Genomic DNA, 22,773 nt, shown 5'->3' with positions numbered 1-22,773 from the left:
TAGACCTCAGTCATCAGTTTTGCAGGGAAGCTTTTCCTATCTTTCAACTTACATCTTCTTATAGTGCCATAATACCTCTCCTTCACTGTGGGTATATAGCACCATATATATAGCACCATATACTCCTCCTTCACAGTAGGTATGTAGCACCATATACCCCTCCTTCACCATAGGTATATAGTGCCCATATACTGCTCCTTCATGGTAGGAATATAGCGCCGTATACCCCTCCTTCACGGTAGGTATATAGCGCCGTATACCCCTCCTTCACGGTAGGAATATAGCGTCGTATACCCCTCCTTCAGGGTAGGTATATAGCGCCGTATACCCCTCCTTCACCATAGGTATATAGCGCCCATATACTGCTCCTTCATGGTAGGAATATAGCGCCGTATACCCCTCCTTCACGGTAGGTATATAGTACCGTATACCGCTCCTTCACAGTAGCTATATAGAGCCATATACCCCTCCTTCACGATAGGTATATAGAGCCATATACCCCTTCTTCACGGTAGGTATATAGCGCCCATAAACCGCTCCTTCATGGTAGATATATACCCCTCCTTCACGGTAGGAATATAGTGCCGTATACCGCTCCTTCACGGTAGGAATATAGTGCTGTATACTGCTCCTTCACAGTAGATCTATACCCCTCCTTCACGGTAGGAATATAGTGCCGTATACCGCTCCTTCACAGTAGATCTATACCCCTCCTTCACGGTAGGAATATAGTGCCGTATACCGCTCCTTCACAGTAGATCTATACCCCTCCTTCACGGTAGGAATATAGTGCCGTATACCCCTCCTTCACGGTAGTTGTCACAGTTGTAATTTTATACTCATTCGGATGGCTCCTGGTGTTTCCTCTTCATTAGTTATTGAACACCATATGAAGGCAGAAACTTCCCTCTGTGTCTTTAAGGCCTACTCGGATGATTTAGTAGGCAAGTGATACATATTTAAAAGAATGAATAACTGGGAATCAGTAAAGCATAGGCATGAAGAGAATGGATTTGGAGTTTGTCATTGGTCTGGATTTGAATCTGGGCTCTCCCCTAATAACTGTGACAGTGGGCAGCTTGCTTAAGAGAGAAGTCTCTCCATCTGAAAAAAGGATATAGTAAATACTTTCAAAGGTTCTTTGGAACAATGTGATAGCATTTGTAAAATAAAGATTATCATGCTTTGGATATGGAAGATGTTAAGTGGTAGCTTTTACACTTATTTTTTACAAACCTTTTTATTATAAAATAAAAAATGCAGATTCAGAAAATCCCACCAAACAAATGTATAGATGGATGGATGATTATAGAGAGAATTCCCTGGAGATACGCCCCTTTGTATCTCCACCCCAATGTCATCACCTTCTCACCTACCTTAGCAACCTCATCTTGACTTTATAGGAATCACTTCCTTGCGTGTCATTATAGTTTTATCACTCTGGTGTGCATCAGTGGACATAATAGTTTAGTCTTGTCTCTTAAAAAAAAAAGTTTCCCTTCTATCCTTTTATTTTCTTTAGTTTATCTACTGAAGAACCTAGAGGATTTGTCCTGTAGAGTGTCCTGTGTCTGGATTTTGCTGATTGCACATCAGTGATGCAGTTCAATGTGCTCCTCTGTGTGCTCTGTGTCCTGCAAATTGACAGTGGGTCCAGAGGCCTGCTCAAACTCCTGTTTGATTCCTTTGGCAAGACTTTAGCTAGTGGTGTGCTCTTTTATTAGAAGTCATGTTGTACCTGGTTCTCTTTCCCTTTGTGATATTAGTAGCTATTGACACTCAATACCTAGATCCATTAATTTATTAGGAGTGACAAGATGGTGATATTTTGTCATTTTTCAGTTATTGACTTAAATACTTTTAGAAGAGTATTGTCTCTTGTCCCTTGTCTACTCTTTGGTTACATAAAGGTACAGTTCAGTAGAAAAGCTGGATGAAACCTTGATTCTTCACTTTATCAGTTTCCACAATGAGTTAGTTCCTTATCCTCTGAAGGTGACCAATTCCCCCATTGTGTGTTTTTAAAAAGTATTATTATGAATTCTGCTGGGCGTGGTGGCTCACGCCTGTAATCCCAGCACTTTGGGAGGCTGAGGCAGGTGGGTCACTGAGGTTAGGAGTTGGAGACCAGCCTATACAACATGGTGAAACCCGTCTCTACTAGAAATACAAAAAATTAGTTGAGTGTGGTGGCGGATGCCTGTAATCCCAGCTACTCGGGAGGCTGAGGTAGGACAATTGCTTGAACCCGAGAGGCGGAGGTTGTAGTGAGCTGAGATCACACCACTGCACTCTAGCCTGGGCAACAAGAGCAAAACGCCGTCTCTTTCTCTCTCTCTCTCTATATATATGTATGTAAAATGAATTCATGGATTTGACTATATTTGATGGGTTTCAATAAGTTGTGATTAATATATTTTTTGAAGCCTGTATTATCCCATCTTTGGCCAGTGGGAGCCCTTGTTAGTTGACTCTTGCATCCTTTGGACATAACCCTTGTGGTCTTTGAGTGTTTTCTTGCTATGTGGTATAACAAAATGTTTCAGGCTCGTTTTGAATGTCTTCTGCTTATACCTGAAATTAACCATTTCTCCAAGATGAGCCCTGTTTGTTTTTTTAAAGTGGTAAATGGCATTTCAATAACTCGTTCTGAGTGTCAGGGAGGCTTATTACTATTGGACTGGTCATTGTTTCTTGACTTCCTCTATGGAAGGATCTGAAAAAAATACATATGAGATCTGTGTATTGCAGAAAACAATCACCCAGTAGTTAGATTTGTATATTCTATATCTTTTTTTTTTTTTTTTTTTTTGAGACGGAATCTCGCTCTGTTGCCCAGGTTGGAGCGCAGTGGCACGATCTTGCCTCACTGCAAGCTCCGCCTCCCGGGTTCATGCCATTCTCCTGCCTCAGCCTCCCGAGTAGCTGGGACTACAGATGCCCGCCACCACGCCCGGCTAATTTTTGTATTTTTAGTAGAGACGGGGTTTCACCATATTTCACTGTGTGAACCAGTATGATCTCTAGCTCCTGACCTCGTGATCCGCCCGTCTCGGCCTCCCAAAGTGCTGGGATTATAGGCGTGAGCCACCGCTCCCGGCCAGTATGTCTATGTCTTCTTAAAGGCCAGTGACACTCACTTTGAACTGTGCTTTATAATCCTCTATGTCATTTGCTTAGCATGGCATATGTTGGCATTGTTAACGGGTTCAGGGAAGTCATTCCTGTGGCCCCAGTTTGACTTATTTCACCATCATCTATGACTATGAATACAGTGGACAAATACATGTATTACAGGAGTTATATAATGTGAACGTCATGAAGTGAATGCCTTAGTAATTGGTAGAGCTAAACTTAACATCTCTTGCACTGGCTGTTTGCAGATGTATTCGCTGCATTACGTTACCCAGTTCAATTCTGACATCTATCATGGGAGGTAGGGACTGTTATTCTCATTTTGCAGATGGGAAAACTGAGATTTAGTGAGGTTAAATGATGCGCCCAGGCTACCTAATCAGTGAAAGAACTGAGTTAAACCCATGTCTCTCTTTATTAACTCTGGAGTCTACACACTTAACCACTTTATTGCCTTTTTAATTATTAAAAATTTGTCTGGCCTGATTCAGAATTAAAACAACTTGGGAAGCTTTGGGATGATTCTAGGATCTGCTTAGGACTTAATGTCACTTCAGAGGTCTCAGAATGAACTTGAATGATGTCACAGCTGTCCCTTCTGTGCTCATGAGACTCTTTACTAATCAAGTAAGGCACCAGGATGTGACTGCAGAATCCCTCTCAATACGGCATTCCAGGCAGCCACTAAAAATTCATGCAGTTGGTCCATAGCATGAAACCCATCTGGCATTTTGAGTGAGAACCTAGTAGAATGGCAGTGGTGCCTTTTGGATTCTGTGATCACTTTTTCTGTGCCTATATTACTGTGTCATCACTGCATTATAACAGCCAGGCATATACTTTTTTAGTCTCTTCTGGTAAAAATCAGTGTTTCCCAAACTATGATTCATTAACACTTAGTTCTGGGAGATGCTTTTAGGTACACTGCAAAAACAAAGAAGAGGAAGCACGGGAGGCTAGTTTGCTGGTCAAATAAGTCTGAGAAAACTAAAATTTTTTTTGTTGTTTGTTTGAGACAGGGTCTCACTGTGTTGCCCAGGCTGGGGCGCAGTGGCACAATTATAGCTCACTGTAGCCTTGACCTCCTGGACTAAAGCAGTCCTCCCACCTCAGCCTCCCAAGTAGATAGGATTACAGGCATGTGCCACCACACCCAGCTAATTTTTAAATTTTTTGTAGAGACAAGGTCTCACTATGTTGCCCAGGCTGGTCTTGAACTCCTGGGCTCAAGTGATCCTCCTACCTTGGCCTCCCAAAGTGCTGGGATTACAGGCATGAGCCACCACACTGGGCCTTGGAAAAACTAAATTCTTAAAGCTTTACAATATGTGTGATTAAATGAACATTGTAAGAACTCCTACTATAAAGAAATCTGTTTAGCTTTTTGATCCAATGTTCTCTAAACATGACTGATCCCTGTATCTCCTTCCTTTGATTTTTAAACAATAAGGAGATGTATTCTCTTAAGAAAGAATACACAGTCCAGAGAGAGGACAAGCTCAGGGCTAGGGCAGGCTCCACGTGGAGACCACTGAGCCTCCAGGACTGTTTCTCTGTGTTTCTTAGCCCTGTGCGTCGGAAGAGCTTTCGGGCTGTTGTCCGGGTGACTGTATCTGTTTCAGGCACCACGGCCATGCAGGATGCTACCCAGAGGAAGAGAGTCCCTTTTTGGAACAAGGAAAATGTGCTTAGAAATGCTCCTGGCAGTGTTCCTCTCACATCTTACTGGCCAGGTTTGGGCAGGTGCCCGTTTCTTACCTGTTGTTGGCATGGGGGACAGGATTTCTGTGATGGGCTGAGGCCAGTCATTTATCTTTTTTGTTTTGTTTCCCTTACGTCATTGTGTAGAACTAGGCCAGTCACTTAGAGAGGAGGGAGGTTGTGGGTCCACAACGCTTGGCCTCGTGTCAAGGTCTTCATGACAGGGCTGCCCTGCCTTTGTAGCCTTCACTCGTATTCCTCTTCTTTAAGCCGAACTGCTTGCTGTTCCCGAGTTTACCGTTGGGCGGGTGTGCGTGCACCTGGGAAGGCCTTCGCCTGCATTTTTGTAGGTTCAGCTCCACTTGTTGTTGAAGGTCTGAATCAATTGCCCTTCCACCCAGGCGGCTTCATCATGCTCTTCATTTCTGCTCGTAAGCATGCATTTATTGCGGGCAGGAGAGGGAGAGATCTAGGTAATTCCAGGTTTCTGGCTTGGAGGTTGAATGGGCACAGGTGCCCTTTGTGTAGGTTTGGGACGGTGGGACCTAAGGATGTGGTACATTTTGGCCATGTAGATTTTTTGATGCCTGTGGATCTGTCCAGCTGGCGGTTAGGTCTGCAGGTGTGCAGTTTGCAGGAGAGATCAGGGTTAAGCAGGTCGATTTGTTGGTGGTCAGTGTATACCTGACAGTTAAGACTACAGGGAATGAGACTGCCCAGGGCAGTAGGATGGCTGAGAAGCAGCGAGTCCAAGTGTAGGCAAGGGAGGAGCAGCCCACCGAGGAGAAAAAGAGCATTTAGAGGCTGTGAGATAGAGAGAGAAACTCAGAGAGCAAGAGGGAGCAGATGGTCAACAGTGTCTGGTGGGGCAGAGAGGTCCAGAGGGAGGACCGAGGGTGTGCCCTGGACTTGGCAACTGGGGGGCCTTTGGAGGTCCATGCCAGTGTGGTTTGGGGGTGGGAGTGGAGAGGTTCACAGTGTGCGGCCTGTGCTCTGTAGAAGCCTGGCTGAGAAAGCCAGAAGAGAAAGTGGTACCTAGAGTAGAGTGTGTGTTACGGGATTTTTGTTGTCGGGGAGAGACATTTAAGCACATTTTTAGGTTAAGGGAAAGATGGGAAGGTAGAGAGGAAGGGCCTGAACATCTCAGAGATAGATGGCAATTGATGGAGCCATGCCCAAGGGGGCAGGATCAGAGCATAGGTGGGGGGTTCGACTTTAGTAGGAGATAAAAACGGGGGCACATGGAGAGAACTTCGTGGAGAATGGCAGGGAATTAAGGTATTTCAAGCTGGATAGTCTCGAATATTTTGGTAAGCGGGAGACAAAATTAATTACTGATAGTGAGAACTATGATATGTGTAGAGGATATTTTTTTATTTTTATTTTATTTTATTTTAGACAGCATCTTGCTCTGTAGCCCAGGCTAGAGTGTAGAGGAAGATTGTTGCTCATTGCAGCCCTTTACCTCTTGACCTGAAGCAGTCCTCCTGCCTCAGCCTCCCAGAGTGCCACAATTATAGGTGTGAGCCTGTGTCTGCACAGGGTAATTTTAAGAAAGGCGGTAAAAGGTTTGGAAAAAACATCATTGGAAAGAATAACAGCAGAACCATTTATTGAGCCCTTATTGTGTACCAAGCATTTCACTAGACACTTTACATTCTCATTGAACCCTCACAGTTATCCTATGAGAAAGTTTCTGCTATTCCCATCGTATGGGTCAGGAAGCAGGTTTAGAGAGATGGGGTGACTCGCCGAAGGTGACAGAGCTTGCTAGGATGGTGCCAGGCTTTCTTTGACAGGAGAGCCAGCCCTCTTGATCTCTGTGCTCTGCTGTCTCATCAGGGAGAAGCAGCATCGCAAAGGTACGTGGGCTGAGTGCTGAGGAGTTAAGGGCCAAGATGTGAAGCTGGAGGCCATGAAAGACTAGCGACGCCTGCCGTGTGGTTGTGAAACTTTTGTAGCTGGAACGCTAACAAACTCCTGGAGTGAAGCAGTGGAGATGTCTGTGGGCTTGGTGTGACAGAGGGCCAGGGCACAAGAATGTTTCATGAGAGCCCCCCAGGCCTCATCAAGCCAAGGGAGGAGCCGAGGCCCGGAGGACGCTGAGAGCTTGGAGAAAACGGAAGGGTCAGAGGCCTGCGAGGCCTCCTATCTGCTGTCATGCAAAAGCCTTCTATGTGGCCGTGAGAATGGGCGAGCTCCGGGGAGTGGGGATGAGGGTTGCTGGAGGCGAGGAGGTCCAGTTGCCACGTGGGTGGAATGTTCTATGTCTGTTGTCTTTTTTCTCTTTGACTGAAGGAATTGCCCCCAGAAGTTCTCTGGTGAAATGTTGAAGGAAGATTGCATGATCCATTATTAAATCAGAGGGATGAGGAGGCTGAGGGTGGGGAGAATGGAGGTTGCCATCTGTTGTTTATTTTGCCCACGGCTATCTCTGGGTGTACCAGTGTCGTTCAGGCCATTCTCTTGTGACTGTGCTCAGGCACAGTTTTACTGACTACATGGCACACAAGTCAGGTATTGGGAAGGACTGTTTCTTCTTTAGAGGAGTATGTTTTAACCATGTTAAATTTCCAAGAATGGGTTTATTTATTGCCTCTACACAGTGTAGACCATTCCAGGAAAATAAATGATTTTTGATTCAAGCATGATATTTATTTATTTTTATATTTTTATTTATTTAGAGACAGGGTCTCACTCCTGTCACCCAGGCTGGAGTGCAGTGATGCAATTATGACTCTCTACAGCCTCAACTTCCTGGGCTCAGGTGATCCTCCCACCTCAGCCTCCTGAGGAGCTGGACTATAGGCACATGCCACCACGCCTGGCTAATTTTTAAATTTTTTTTTTTTTTTTTTTTTGAGACGGAGTCTCACGCTGTTGCCCAGGCTGGAGTGCAGTGGCGCGATCTCGGCTCACTGCAAGCTCCGCCTCCTGGGTTCTCGCCATTCTCCTGCCTCAGCCTCCTGAGTAGCTAGGACTACAGGCGCCCGCCATCGCGCCCGGCTAATTTTTTGTATTTTTAGTAGAGACGGGGTTTCACTGTGGTCTCGATCTCCTGACCTTGTGATCCGCCCGCCTCGGCCTCCCAAAGTGCTGGGATTACAGGCTTGAGCCACCGCGCCCGGCAATTTTTAAATTTTTTAGTAGAGATGAGGTTTCGCTGTGTTGCCCAGGCTAGGCTTTGAATTCCTGGCTCAAGTCATGGGCGCACCTTAGCCTCCCAAAATGCTGGGATTATTGGCGTGAGCCACTGTGCCTGGCCTAAGCACTGTATTTAAAACTACCTCTCATGCATTTAACTGATTTTCCTTGCCTTTTAAAGTGATTAATGGCTTGTTACTATCATTGTGGAATAAAATTCTGTAGAGAAAGTTCATACTGCCTCTTTATGAACATATAAATGAAATATTATAATTATCATTTTAGTTAACCTAAAGTCCAAGTTATGAATGACTCTACATTAAAACAAACCTTCCTGATTTTCCAAATAATTAAACACTTCTGTTTTTTTCAGGGATCATAATTTTTTTTTTGAGACAGAGTTTTGCTCTTGTTGCCCAGACTGGAGTGCAGTGGCGTAATCTTGGTTCACCGCAATCTCCACCTCCCGGGTTCAAGTGATTCTCCTGCCTCAGCCTCCCAGGTAGCTGGTATTACAGGCAGGCACCACCACACCTGGCTAATTTTGTATTTTTTTTTTTTTTTTAAGTAGAGATGGGGTTTCTCCATGTTGGTCAGGCTGGTCTTGAACTCCTGACCTCAGGTGATCCACCTGCCTCAGCCTCCCAAAGTGCTGGGATTACAAGCATGAGCCACCATGCCTGGCCCAGGGATCATAATTTTCATCATCAGGACCTGTGTTTCCTAAAGTGTGGTCTGAGGGTCACAGAAATAATTTAGGAAATGTTTTTAAAAATACTATACTTACTCTAAAGACATATCCTAAACTTTGTGAATTAAGAATGTAAGGGAGTAGTGTCTAAAAAATCTGCATTTGAACAAATTCCCCAAGTGATTCTTGAGGAAAACTGATGTAGAATGTTTTCAAGTTACAGATAGGGGCTTCCTGATGTCAACAAGGCCCAAGGAAACTAACTCACGTCTAAGAGATGGCACCACTGCACTTCAGCCTGGACAACAGAGCAGGACTCCATCTTCCAAAAAAAAAAAAAAGCAGAATTTATTCTTTGAATGTCAACACATTTATTTTAGGTAGAAGCAGAAGAAGCAATTTGTATGATCTAGATCTGGACTGCAGTAAATAACTTATAGTCATCAATTAAAAGGGATATAAAAGTCTGCCTCTTTGAGTAGATTTAATTGCATTGTATTTTTGTCTTTATGTAGCTAGTCTTTTATGGCAGTAATTCATTCCACATCTTAATATGATACGTTTATGCTATCTGGGCTGCTGGGTATGGGGTCCAACTTTTCACTTCAAAGGAACTATGGAAGTCAAGGTCCCATTGAATCAAATTACCAATGTAATATTTTTTTCTAAGTATTTTATCACCAGTTTATTTAAAAGCTAGTTAATGTGAAAAACACACTCACCCGTCTAAACCCAAAGAATGAACTCAGAGACACGAAGCACAGCAGAAGTGAGACTTTTAATGGTGGTCTTGCGAGATGGGGTGTCTGGTAGGCAGGCACACCGGGGGCAGTTTCAGCAGGTAATTTATCTCCTAGCATGCAAGTCCCCTCCCCAGTTCCTCATTGGTCAAGTACTATGGGGTTACAATCTTCTCGGATGTCGCCTGAGTTTTATTATCCCCCTTATAAGGTTATACCCCATCCCCTTCCTCGCTTAAGTTTCAATTTCCCAATAACGAAATTTTCTTCCCTTTTATGGGCTGACCCCTCCTCTACATCCTGTTTGCTTATCATGACTTTCTAGGTGCACAAGCCGTGCAGTCTGTCATGTCCACAGGCTGGATACCAGTACTTAGATTATCATGCCTCGAAAATGGACCATTTAAAATGTTTCCTCATAGTTAACAAATTAACTAAGATAATGGAATTATGGTATTCCAGGACAGTAATGGAGTACAAAACAGTGATTGCTTTCGTGACTAAAGACCTCTGTGAAAAAGGCAATTCTATGTGACTCATTCAGTTGTTGAGTTACAGAACAGCTTTAAAGAGGGGCAGCTCTTCTGGCTTCCCCATCATTGATGTTCAGTGCTATCAGTGAGAACTATTATGACATGAGAATTAGTTTTGCAATATACTTCAATATGTATGAACTTCAAAATTCTCTTAGATTGATTGTATACTTGAGTAATTTTTCTTTTGTGCCCTGGGCCAGAAAGTGAAATGGAGAGAGCATGCCAGAACAGGAAGAATATTGGAATTCCTAAGCCCAGCCTTCCATGGTGGTATGGCTCATTAGCTACCGATTATGAGTTTCCATCAAAAATAAAGCCAAGGCTGGTGGTGGTGGCTCACACCTGTAATGCCAGCACTTTGGGAGGCTGAGGCGGGTGGATCACCTGAGGTCAGGAGTTCGAGACCTGCCTGGCCAACATGGTGAAACCCCGTCTCTACTAAAAATAAAAAATTAGCTGGGCATGGTGGTACATGCCTGTAGTCCCAGCTACTCGGGAGGCTGAGGCAGGAGAATCACTTGAACCTGGGAGGCGAGATCGCGCCATTGCACTCCAGTGACAGAGTGAGACTTTGTCTGAAAAAAAATAAAAATAAAAATAAATGAAGCCCTGTGAGTACAGAGAACATAATTTGTTTACCGTTCCCTCTCCAGTACCCAGCTAAGTGCCAGGCACACAGAGTGAGTCCTTAGTAAATATTAGATGATTGAATAAATTGATGGAAACATGATTCGTATCATAGAAACCTATGATTTCCCTTATGAACTCAAAATTACAATAGAAGCCAGTGATAAAATAGTTACAGAATTTTTTTTATCGTACAAACTTTTTTAGGAATGCAAAAATTATTGTCAGGATTTTCAGTTACCTTTTTCTAAGCCAGTTTGCTTTTCTTCATTCATTTTTTCTAGCCTCTATTCGTTCTCTACTTGCCAATTTAGTCAAACCGCTATCTGCCTGTATGTTTTCAAGTACATGTTCTGATTTCAATTTTCAAGTGTTTGTCTGATTTGAAATATACTTAAATTTCTCTTGTAATCAAATGGAGTATGTTTTGTACAGATCTTCAGATCTAAATCTTAGAAATTAGAGATAAAGCTCTTTTTTCTCCCCATGAATCTAATTCTTCCAGTTGAATGGAAAAACAACTTAAGTATTATTATTATTGTTATTATTATTATTTTTTTTAGACTGAGTCTGGCTCTGTTGCCCAGGCTGGAGTGCAGTGGCGTGATCTCGGCTCACTGCAAGCTCCACCTCCCGGGTTCACACTATTCTCCTGCCTCAGCCCGCCACCATGCCTGGCTAATTTTTTTGTATTTTTAGTAGAGATGGGGTTTCACCATGTTAGCCAGGATGGTTTCCATCTCCTGACCTCATAATCGGCCTGCCTTGGCCTCCCAAAGTGCTGGGATTACAGGCGTGAGCCACCAGGCCCAAAAACAACCCAAGTATTAATAACTGACCTCAAAATCTACTTCTATTGATCAGTTAATAAAGATTTTGCCTTTGTGTTAATACTTATTTTTCTTTTAGAAAGCAGGTTAATCAGCAGGACACATTACGAAAGGAATTTGCTATGAAAGTAAAATATGACAGCATGAGAGGTCATAACATCAATCCCATGTAATATAACTATAATCATTTTTCAGAAAGGTAATTAACATTGTTAAAAAGTTTAGACTATGACTTTTGGAACCATAATAGTAACCTGTATCTGTGAACTGCTTTATAATTGTTAAAGCACTTTTACGTGCATATTATCCTCCTTCAAATGCATAATAATTCATTAATGTAAATAGTGCAGGCATTATTATTTTACATTGACGTGACTTTCAGAAAGGTGGACATGTTCATTATAGCCCAGCAAGTTAATGGGGAAGAAGCAACTGCAGCCTCATTTATTCTGGGTTTTAGCTGAGTGCTTTTGCCACTCTAATGTGATGGAATATGCTTTTGTCATAGTAATAAGAAGGGGATTATGCCCCAGTGGGAAGCACATTTTAATTTCGTATTTGTTCAGAGAAGAGATCTAATGGTTTCATATCCCTTCATAGGATGTAGTCTCTGGATCTATCGTAACACATAATTGTCTTTCATTATGGAAGTATAAACAGAACCTGAATCATACATTTGATGCATATAGGCGTGGTTGGCCTTTGGCCTGGACGCAAAACATACTTTGATACATGGTGTAATAAGCTACAGACGCTTCTGATCTAATCTGACATTCATCTTCCTCTATGTTCATGTGAAGTAAAATCAGGATACAGATGTAGGCTTTTGGAAGCTGTGTTGATCTTATTAAGTACCCCTCGGGGATAGAAGGCCCTGACCTGTGCCTTCACACGGCCTCTCTTGTTCATTACTCAGTTCTCCTTCTGGAGGTGCCCTGCTCAGAGGACCTGGGCTTTCAAGGGACATGGTTTAGGGTTGGCCAAACCTAAAAGACATGGTTTCGGTTGGCCAGAATCCCTTTTCAGGGATTCAAAAAATCCCTGAAAAGGGATTTTTCCAGTTCACCTATGCGTAATTTGTGCTTCAAGGGCAGAAAAGCTCAGAGTACCTCACCCCCCACCCCATTCTCTCCTTTGTTCCTTCAGTTTCTTCTCGGCTGATAGAAGACTCCCCTTTTGGCCAGTTGCAGTGGCTCACAACTATAATCCCAACATTTTGGGAAGTCAAGGTGGGAGGATTGCTTGAGGACACAAGTTCAAGACCAGCTTGGGCAACATAGTGAGACCCCTGTGTCTACAAAAAAATAAAAATAAAAAATTAGCTGGGATTGGTGTACACGCCTGTAGTCACAGCTCTTTGGGAGGTTGAGGTGGGAGGATTGCTTGAGCCCTGCTGAGTCTGTCCTGTGGACCCTGGCCGAGCCAGATGAAATGAATATGCAGATGCAGGTATTTTGCGTGAGTGTGGCTAGGGTACTGCTGGCACTAGGGGCTGAAAAGACCGCGCAGTCCTGATAAGCCAAAGCTGCTTGTATATATTCAGTACAGATTTAATGACAAAGGCTTGGAGCTAACATAATCTGTGGGTAATTAACATTGTTGTGCCCCTTGCAGGGAGCAGTCTTGTGTGCGGACATCTAAGGTCAGCTTCCGGACAACATAAGTAAATAAACTTACCTAGATAAATTCCCCTCCATTCCCTCGCATCTACTTCTCACCTTCTGCCTCAGGGTAAGAGAATTAGCTGCCTTCAGCTTTGCAAAACCTCCTGGCCTTCCAAGAAGGTTTGCATCTTTCCCTATAACTTTTTATAACTTTTTACACCACCCTGACCGATCCCCTATAGTAGCCAGGAGTTTGAGGCTGTAGTGAGCCATGACTGTGCCACTGTACTCCATCCAGCCTGGGCAACAGAGTGAGACCCTGACTGGAAGGAAAAAAAGACTCCCCTGTGAAACAAAAGAAAATTCTTGAGTCATTTAATCTTTTGAATTAAGTCAGAGTCCAAATCCAGCTATATATTTTATAGATGCTTTTAGTATGTTTTAGAACATTTTTGGTGGTACCAGTAGCATAACAGTGGCAACATTTTTTGTTTGAAATAGAAAAACAAAGGTGGAGACAAACTGAATATAGAGTAAGAGAATAAATTATGGTATAAGCTATTCAAAACATTGTCTGAGTCTTTTATTATTATAAAAGATATTCATGATAAAGTACTGAGTGTAAAAAGCCAGATACAAAGTTGTATATATACCATGATCCCAATTTCTTTTAAAAAGTGTACAAATGCCGGGCGCGGTGGCTCATGCCTGTAATCCCAGCACTTTGGGAGGCCGAGGCGGGCGGATCACAAGGTCAGGAGATCGAGACCACGGTGAAACCCCGTCTCTACTAAAAATACAAAAAATTAGCCGGGCGCGGTGGCGGGCGCCTGTGGTCCCAGCTACTCGGGAGGCTGAGGCAGGAGAATGGCGTAAACCCGGGAGGCGGAGCTTGCAGTGAGCTGAGATCCGGCCACTGCACTCCAGCCTGGGCGACAGAGCGAGACTCCGTCTCAAAAAAAAAAAACAAAACAAAACAAAACAAAACAAAAAGTGTACAAATGAAAAAGTTACCAATAATTTATTGTGGTCAGACATTGTTACAGTACTTGGTGTGTGTTAACGCTCATATCAATTTTGTGAGGTAGGTACTATTGTTATCTCTATTTTACATATGAGGAAAGTGAGCTATGGAAAAGTAACTTGCCCAAGGTTACATAGTAAGTGTTGGAATCACTGAGAAGAAGGAAATATACCAAAATGGTATTAGTGATCATTTGGATCATTATGAGTCAGTTTAATTCCTTATATCTATAACAGAGAATGTATCTCTGCTGTTTATGTAATTGGAAATAACAGTTTAAAAAGAAATTATAGCATCTTTGAAATTTAGAAAAATAGTAATATGAGAAAACTTGTAGGTTGAATTTCAAAGAATAGCTGCTCCTTCCTATATCTAAAGTAGAAATTGTGCTTGATTAAGAGGGGAAAAAAAGACACAAATCCACTATTTTCTGTTAATACATTCTCCCTAAACGATAACCTCTCAGTATCATGTTAACAATTTTCTGGGTTTTTTTGATAAGGAAAGTAAGATATTCTTTAGTTTATGGTTCAGCATAATAAAAGCGCAACTCAGGAAACTGTCAAACCAGGTTTTGTTCGGATATTTAAATGCTTTACATCATAGCAAAACATCTCCAGGGAATGTGCACTTTCTTCTCTGTAAAGCATATCCTCAAAGGCAAAAAGTACTTCAAGAATTATGTGCTCTGTTATGCTGTGTCTTACTGGTTGCTTAACTTTTCAACCTCTCCTTGCCTTATTTCTGCCATTCCTGTGCCTTTAGAAAACCCATCGATCAACCAACTTTGGATTTGTTGAAAGTTGGTAACATTTTGAGTTGTATTTGTGATACTGTCTGGTGGGTGCTCTGCTAAGAGCTTTGTGAGAGCAGCCATTACAGACTAGACGCCCACGGCTTGAACATGGCTCGAAGTTTAGCCCAAACAGTGGCAGCCTGCAGAGTTTGTAATAACATTGAATTAGTTGAAGATATCATCCAAAATTCATAACTTTCATTTTTTGTTGTTGTTGGGGAAAAAAAAATTAGTCCGGATTTGGTGGCTCTTGCCTGTACTCCCAGCACTTTGGGAGGCCAAGGTGGACGGATCACCTGAGGTCAGGAGTTCAAGACCAGCCTGGCCAACATGGAGAAACCCCGACTCTACTATAAATACAAAAATTAGCCGGGCATGGTGGCACGTACCTGTAGTCCCATCTACTCAGGAGGCTGAGGCAGGAGAATCACTTGAACTCAGGAGGTGGAGGTCGCAGTGAGCCGAGATCGTGCCACTGCACTCCAGCCTGGGCTACAGAGAGAGACTCCGTCTCAAAAAAAAAAAAAAAAAAAAAATTAGAGCACCTAGCAGCACAGTTGTTGCAATCCCCTTTACACATTTAGAGTTCTTTTCAGGCCCCTATCATCTTTTTTTAGATCCCTGATATTATTTATTTGATCGTCTTGAGGCATATTAGCCCACATAAAATGCAAGCTAGAGAGGAGAGTGGCTGGGTCAAGGACCCACATTAGTAAATGGCAGAGCGGAGCCCGCCTGCCGTGGGAGCCTGTGTTCTTCCTCTTAACATGACTGCTTGACTTCCAGGTGGGGAATGACACTATGGCTCACGTGACGATCTTTTGTCAGAATCTTAGTCATATTAGGTGTAGCTGACCTTTCAAGTTTCTTAGTCCCTTCTCATCCTTCTGAGGAGGGATATGCCTATTTTCTTCATTTCTTTGGTTTGGAATAAATCAGTCTTTGAGGCTGAGGCAGAATATCATTGTTTTGAAAGAGGTCCTGGTTTTGAGAATATCATAGTTTAAGAATGAGAGTATCAGTCATGAGATCCCAGTGGATCGTCAGATGCTGAGTATACTTGGAGAGACTCAGCCATGTGACGGCTCCATGTGGTTAATGATGATTTTTGGGGAGTTTGTGTTTGCTTTTATAAGATGAACCATTTCAGTAGCTTTATAGGATATTACACTTGTCACCCCTTGAACTCTGTACAACTGTTTCCCTTTACAAAATAGCACCAAAAATACATTAAACTTTTAACTGTATGTAGTGGAGGCGAGAGCACTTGTTTATTTGAGAAGACCAGGTAATAGGCATGAAAAAAAATTGCGAGTTACAGGTTGGCTGTTCTGGCTGCCAGTGAGCAGTGTCCTACTTAAAAACAGCGGACAATGAGGTGTGTATATTGGCTGGATTCCAGGGAGTTTCTGGTTGTTCAGTTGCTCCTGGTGTCTGAGTACTCAGGTTTCTCTGCCTGGCTTCTCTCTGGATGTTGCTTCCTCATAAGAGGGTTTCTGTAGCCTTGACACAAAGATAGTTTGAGCACTTTATGGCTGGTACTCCGGAGTAAACAGAAAGCTGACATATATTCAGAAAAGGGTTTATTGATAAAACGTATGCGCATTGTCACATATATGAAAGAAAAGGTTTCGGCCAAGTGCAGTGGCTCACGCCTGTAATCCCAGCACTTTGGGAGGCCGAGGCGGGCGGATCACAAGGTCAGGAGATCAAGACCATCCTGGCTAACACAGTGAAACTCCATCTCTGCTAAAAATACAAAAATTAGTCGGGCATGGTGGCAGGTGCCTGTAGTCCCAGCTACTTAGGAGGTTGAGGCAGGAGAATTGCTTGAATCCAGGAGGCGGAGGTTGCAGTGAGCCAAGATCACACCACTGCACTCCAGCCTGGACGACAGAGCAAGACTCCATCTCAAAAGGAAAAAAAAGAAAAGCTTTCAAGTTTTGCTCTGTCTTTAGAAAAATACTCTAAAAATGTTCTTAAAATGTTCTCTGTCTCCAGAAAAACTCACTGGGTAATTAAAAATGATCTTGATACGTTGTTTTCAAATAGGTTTAAATCTTAAAATGAAGACAAACTTTATTTTTGTTGTTGTTTTTTAAATCTTTTTTATCTTTCGCTTTTTTTTTATTTTTTATTTTTTGTGTGTAGTTTATTTATTTAAATAGAAAATAAGGTGTGTATTTTACAGGACAGTGGTCTGTTTCACCAAGAGCTTTTATGAGTTAATATTGTGATATGGATACTGAAAACTTAAAGCAAGAGATGCTGAAGATTATCAGTTATCCTTTGTGAGTGTATTTTGAACATGTGTTTTCTTTCCTCTTTCCTAAAACAGGCATTTTAGGAAGATGATTGTCAGGAAGAGGTTGTCTTTACCTGAGGCCTATGCTAGCATAATAGAACAAGTCTTTGGGGAAATGTGCCTTGTGAAGTTCCTTTTTTTCAAACCTATAAATAGGAGAATGAAGACAATTATTGCTTGGTTGTCCTCAGAGCCACAGGAATTTATTCATGTTTTAAATTTGTTGAATTTTCATTACCTTCTTTCTCTTTTTTTCTGAAATTTCATCTTGGGGAAAATGATTAGTGGATTCTACCCTTTTGACCTGAAAGAAATAGAATATGTAGTGGCTACTCATTCAGACATGAGGAGATTCTGGCTTTATAAATAATAAATCCGTAAAAAGGAATTTCCATGCAGAATGTGTACAGAAAACTGTTTTTCCTCTACTTTTGTACCACAGCAAACATAAACATAGAAGATTTTTGTGACAAAATGTGTGGGTGTTTTTTCCCCACACACCAAGCAGCAGACACCAGCAGGGTGCCCTCTAATTGTTCCAGCACCGTCTACCTGGAGACAGTGTCAGAGCCCATAGGTTAAGCGAGGCTCAGTCCCCAAGAGCCCTCAGCCCCCCACCCTCAACATTAGTCTGTAAGTCTGGGCCTCTGGAACTTCTGACCAACCAGCTTCAATTTGAGGTGCCCATGACCCCCTTTTGGGTTCAGTTAATTTGCTGGAACAGCTCACAGAACTCAGGGAAACGCTTACTTACATTTACTGTTTTTTTGTAAAAGATATTGCAAAGGATACAGATGAAGAAATGCTATGGTGAGGGATGGGGGAAGGGTGCGGAGCTTTCATGCCCTCCCTGGGCACCACCCTGCAGGAACCTCACATGTTCAGCTGTCCTGAAACTCACTGAGCCCTCCTCTGGAGCTTGCCTTCCTCTATAGTATAGAGTGGGACTCTCTGATGGGAAGGTCTTAAGACCCACAGCCAGAGAGGCAGGGGACCCTGAGAGTGGAAGGAGGACAGAAAAAAGGCAGAGGCCTCCAGGCCAGACACACCCAACATTATAACAAAAGCCTGGAGCAAAAGACTGGCTGTGGGAGTTAGGAGCCAGGAACCCTGGATGAAACCCGATACGTATCACAACATTGCACATAGTAACCCAGTTATTTTTGGCCCATGAGGTGTTTTTTTTCTCTTTCCTGTTCTCCTGGCTTACAGATTCTCCATCAGGCTATGGGGATGGGATAGGAACAAAGAACTGTTTTCTCTCTAGTAAGGGCCGGTGACTCCTAGCGGGTAGGGTGTGGGAACTTCAGAACCAGATTGGAAAATCAGATTGAAAGAATAATAGGTAGGGGTTTTGCTTAAATAGAGCTGAAATAGAAAACATTATTCTCATAAACCCATCTCCCCTGCAATTTGATTTTTATTGTGGTAAAATACTTATAAAATGTGCTATCTAAACCATTTTTGAGTATACAGTTCAGTGATATTAAATACATTTACAATGTTATGCAACCATTGCTACCATCTATCTCCATAACTGTTTTCATCTTGTAAAACTGAAACTCTGCTAGGCACGGTGACTCGTGCCTGTAATCCCAGCACTTTGGGAGGCCTAGGTGGGAGGATCGCTTGAGGCCAGGAGTTCATGACCAACCTGGGCAACATGGTGAAACTCCCATCTTTACAAAAAACTTAAAACATAGCGAAACACACAGAGACACACATTTGTAATTCTGGCTACTCAGAAGGCTGAGGTGGAAGGATTGCTTGAGCCAGGAGATCGAGACTACAGTGAGACAAGATTGCACCACTGCACTCCAGCCTGGGTAACAGAGTGAGACCTTATCAAAAAACAACCCCCCCACCAAACTGAAACTCTATACCCTTTAAACATTAACTCACCATTCCCCCCTTCCCCTAGCTCTTAGAGAAACCATCGTTTTATCATTAAATAGACGAAAGGCCTTATTCAGATGTAGTCAGTAGTGACAAACATGTTTGTAGGTTACATGTAAGTATGAAGTAGAGAGATAAAAGAAATAAACAGACACATGGCAAGAGGTAGTAGATCCATAACTAGGAAGATAAAAAATAAGAATAAAAAATAAAAATTTTTGAAGGAAGTTATAAAGATAGACACATATCCAAAGAATATACTTCAGATATGCATGTCAGTCATATTCATACCCAGCCCTTACAGGCTGTTTCCATTTTAAGAACTCAAATTCAGGAACAACTCTTGTTTGTTTGTTTGTTTATTTGAGACAGTGTCTTGCTATATTGCCCAGGCTGGATGCAGTGGTACAGTCATGGGTTACTGCAGCCTTCATCTCCTGGGCTTAGTCAGACCTCCTTCCTCAGACTCCTGAGTAACTGGGACTACAGGTGCCTGCCACCAAGCCCGGCTGATTTTTTAAGTTTTAGATGGGGTTTCACCATGTTAGCCAGGCTGGCCTCAAACTCCTGACCTCGAGTGATCCATCCGCCTCTGCCTCCCAAAGTGCTGGGATTGTAGGCGTGAGCCACTGCCACCAGCCAGGAACTTCTTTAAAAAGTTTTTTGGCTTTGGTTTTGTCATTTGATCAGTATTGTTCATTTAACTATTTGCCAAAGCATTGAGAAGTTGTGATTAAAATTATTTAGCAGTGTAGACCTCTGAAAGCATTTAACTCAATTAAATATTACCCCCAAAATTCGTAAGTTATTTAAATATCTGCCTGATGTTTTAAAAGCAGTAGAATTTGAAAATTCCTCATTTCTTACATTTTTTTTCTTCTGTGAACCAAATGAAAAATGTTAAAATTTCAATAAAATCTAGACCATGTATTTAATTTCATAGAGAGCTACCCAGAAACTAGAAAATAGTTTTAAAAGGTCACATGATTTTCTTTTATGCATTAAATGTCTGTCTATATGTGATTATGATTAAGATTTTTAAAAAATTCCTTGGGAAAATATTGAATGCTATATGTTAATTTGAGCATAAAGGAATCTTTTCTTTCTTGGGTGCAACATGTACATCTTACGGTTTAAAAAAAAAAATTCCACTAAGAAATCTTGAATCTGTCTTTTTTTCCTCTTTTTTTATAAGGTCACCAGAAGACTTTTGTTTGTTTTTAATAACAGCAAGCACAAACAGGGATGACATCCTTGGCACTTGATTGTAGATAGCATGAGACTAATCAAGGACTGGAAATTCTCCACTCTCAGTTGGGTGGCCTGGGGCTGTGGGATTGATTGCATCTGTGCTGGTCTGGCCTCTGCTTGAGAACAAAGTGGTTCTCCACACTGGTTTGTAGGATGAGGGTGACAGTAGCATTAGCCTTTTAGATCTCCAAGTCATGTGGCAGTGCTGGCCAAGAACTTGTAATATTTCTCACCTGAAAAAAAAATGTTCTGCAATTTTTTCCTTCCAAACAAATAAGTAGACCCCAATTATGTTATACATGCTTTTGATTACTGTGATATGTGATCAAGTAAAAAAATCTTCTTTTTAATGTAGTCTCACTAGACAGATAGTGGGGTTTTAATTCTATAGTCTCTCCTTTAAGAAAAAAAGAAAAAAAATGCCAAATAGTATCTTCCCTCCCCACCCCCCAGGCAGAGTCTTGCTCTCTCACTTGGGCTGGAGTGCAGTGGCGAGATCTCACCTCACTGCAACCTACATCTCCTGGGTTCAAGCTCTTCTCATGCCTCAGCCTGCCGAGTAGCTGGGATTACAGGTGCCCGCCACCACGCCCAGCTAATTTTTGTATTTTTAGTAGAGACGAGGTCTCACTGTGTTGGCCAGGCAGACTCAAACTCCTGACCTCAAGTGATCTGCCAGCCTCGGCCTCCCAAAGTGCTAGGATTATAAGTGTGAGCCACTGCACCCAGCCCAAAGTAGTATCTTTATAGTTATTTATTTATTTTTTTAACATCACTTGCTGTTATACAGACACACATAGACTTAAAATTCTGTACCTCTGGCCTAGAGGAAACCACTTTTAAAAGTGTTTGTGCTTGCAAACATTTTCCCATCATAGAAAACTTTCCATGAAGGTATATATATATCTTTTTAATGGTATACCATAATTTATTTAACTCTGTCTATTGACATATATATAAAAACTTGCGTTACTTCCAATTTTTTTGCGCCTATAATTAATATAGCAGTAAAATTCCTTATACTTTTTCACATTTCTGTTGGGCAGAGCCCTAGGAGTGGCAATGCAGAATAGAGAGTCCTTTAGGCCGGGTGCGGTGGCTCACGCCTATAATCCCAGCCCTTTGGGAGGCCGAGGCAGGTGATCACATGAGGTCAGGAGTTCCCGACCAGCCCGGCCAACATGGCGAAAACCCATCTCTACTAGCAATAAAAAATTAGCTGGATGTGGTGTCGTGCGCCCGAAGTCCCAGCTACTCTGGAGGCTAAGGAGAAGTGTTTGAATCTGGGAGGCGGAGGTTGCAGTGAGCTGAGTGGTTGCAATGAGCACCACTGTACTCCAGCCTGGGCAACATGTGAGACTCAAAAAAGTCCTTTGAAATTTTGACATATGTGGCTCAGTTGCCTTCTTAAAAGCTTGTAGAAATAGATATTTCCCCCAACAATATATGAAAACAACCATTTCCCTGTGTCCTTGTCAACATTAGATACATGAGTCCTTTCCTCTGCCTTGGCAGTCTGATGGTGTCTCGTTGCTCTAATTTGCATTCCTCTAATAAAAAAGGGGATTGCATTTTTTTGTCATACATTTATTGGTCATTGTTTATCTTTTATGATTTCCCTTTCAACTTCTTTGCTTGGTTTTCTTTTGAGTTATTTTTCTTATTTTTGGAGTCTGTATGTAATAATATTTCTTTGTTACACATGTTATAGATATTGCCTCCTAGTCTATCATTTATGTTTCGTTTGCATCATCTTTTTTGAAACAAGAATTTTGTATTTTAGGTAGTCAGATTTGTTGTTTTTTTTCCCTTTCATACCATTTGGATTTTGTGTTTTATTTTAGAGAAGGCTTTTCCATTCCAAGATTATAAAAAGCTGCTCCCTTATTTCGTCTTAATTCTTTTTTAGTTTAAAACATGTTTAGCTGCTTAATCTTTTTGGAGTTATTTATATGCAAAGTGTAAGACCGTAACCTTTTATTCCCATGTGAATATCAAATTATTCCAACATCATTTACTGAATAGTGTGCGATTTTTATCATTAATTTCAGTTTTTTAAAGAAAATTACGTTCTTAATTTGCACATATATAGCTACATCAGTTTGTGTACTCTCTACCATTGTGTTGATTTATTTATTCCTATACAGTCACTGTACTGTTTTGATATCTGGTAGGGAAAATCCTTCCTTAATTTTTTTTTCCAAAAAATTTTAACCTTAAGCATTTATTTACTTTTGTGGAAAAACTTCTATTATTCGTTAAGCCTTACCTTAATGCTTGTTTGGATGGCATTTCATACCTTTGATTTTGTTTTTATATGTGATTTATTCATTCAGTAATCTGCTTTGTATTTTTTTCTTTTCGTTTCAGAGTCCTGTGTATGGAAGCTGGCATGAATCAGCTCAGTCTAGAAGGGTAGTAATTTCTCATAATATGGATAAAGCTCTGAAAGAAGGTAAGGATTAAATGAGAGTATGTAATTACCATGTAAAG

At 41.8% G+C, this 22,773-nt stretch overlaps 1 protein-coding gene across 3 annotated transcripts in view; it reads left to right on the top strand.

Moving 5' to 3' along the window:
- SNX25 (sorting nexin 25) overlaps positions 1–22,773 on the top strand; it is a 150,001-nt gene that overhangs the window by 17,839 nt on the left and 109,389 nt on the right. For all 3 annotated transcript variants that reach the window (XM_050792586.1, XM_050792585.1, XM_050792587.1), the window contains exon 2: positions 22,651–22,735. In XM_050792586.1, coding sequence (XP_050648543.1) covers positions 22,651–22,735 — 85 coding nt within the window. The remainder of the gene's footprint in view (positions 1–22,650; positions 22,736–22,773) is intronic.

This window comes from Macaca thibetana, chromosome 5 (assembly GCF_024542745.1).
Source record: "Macaca thibetana thibetana isolate TM-01 chromosome 5, ASM2454274v1, whole genome shotgun sequence".
Classification (NCBI taxonomy): domain Eukaryota; kingdom Metazoa; phylum Chordata; class Mammalia; order Primates; family Cercopithecidae; genus Macaca; species Macaca thibetana.
This window is presented reverse-complemented; position numbering and strand designations above follow the sequence as displayed.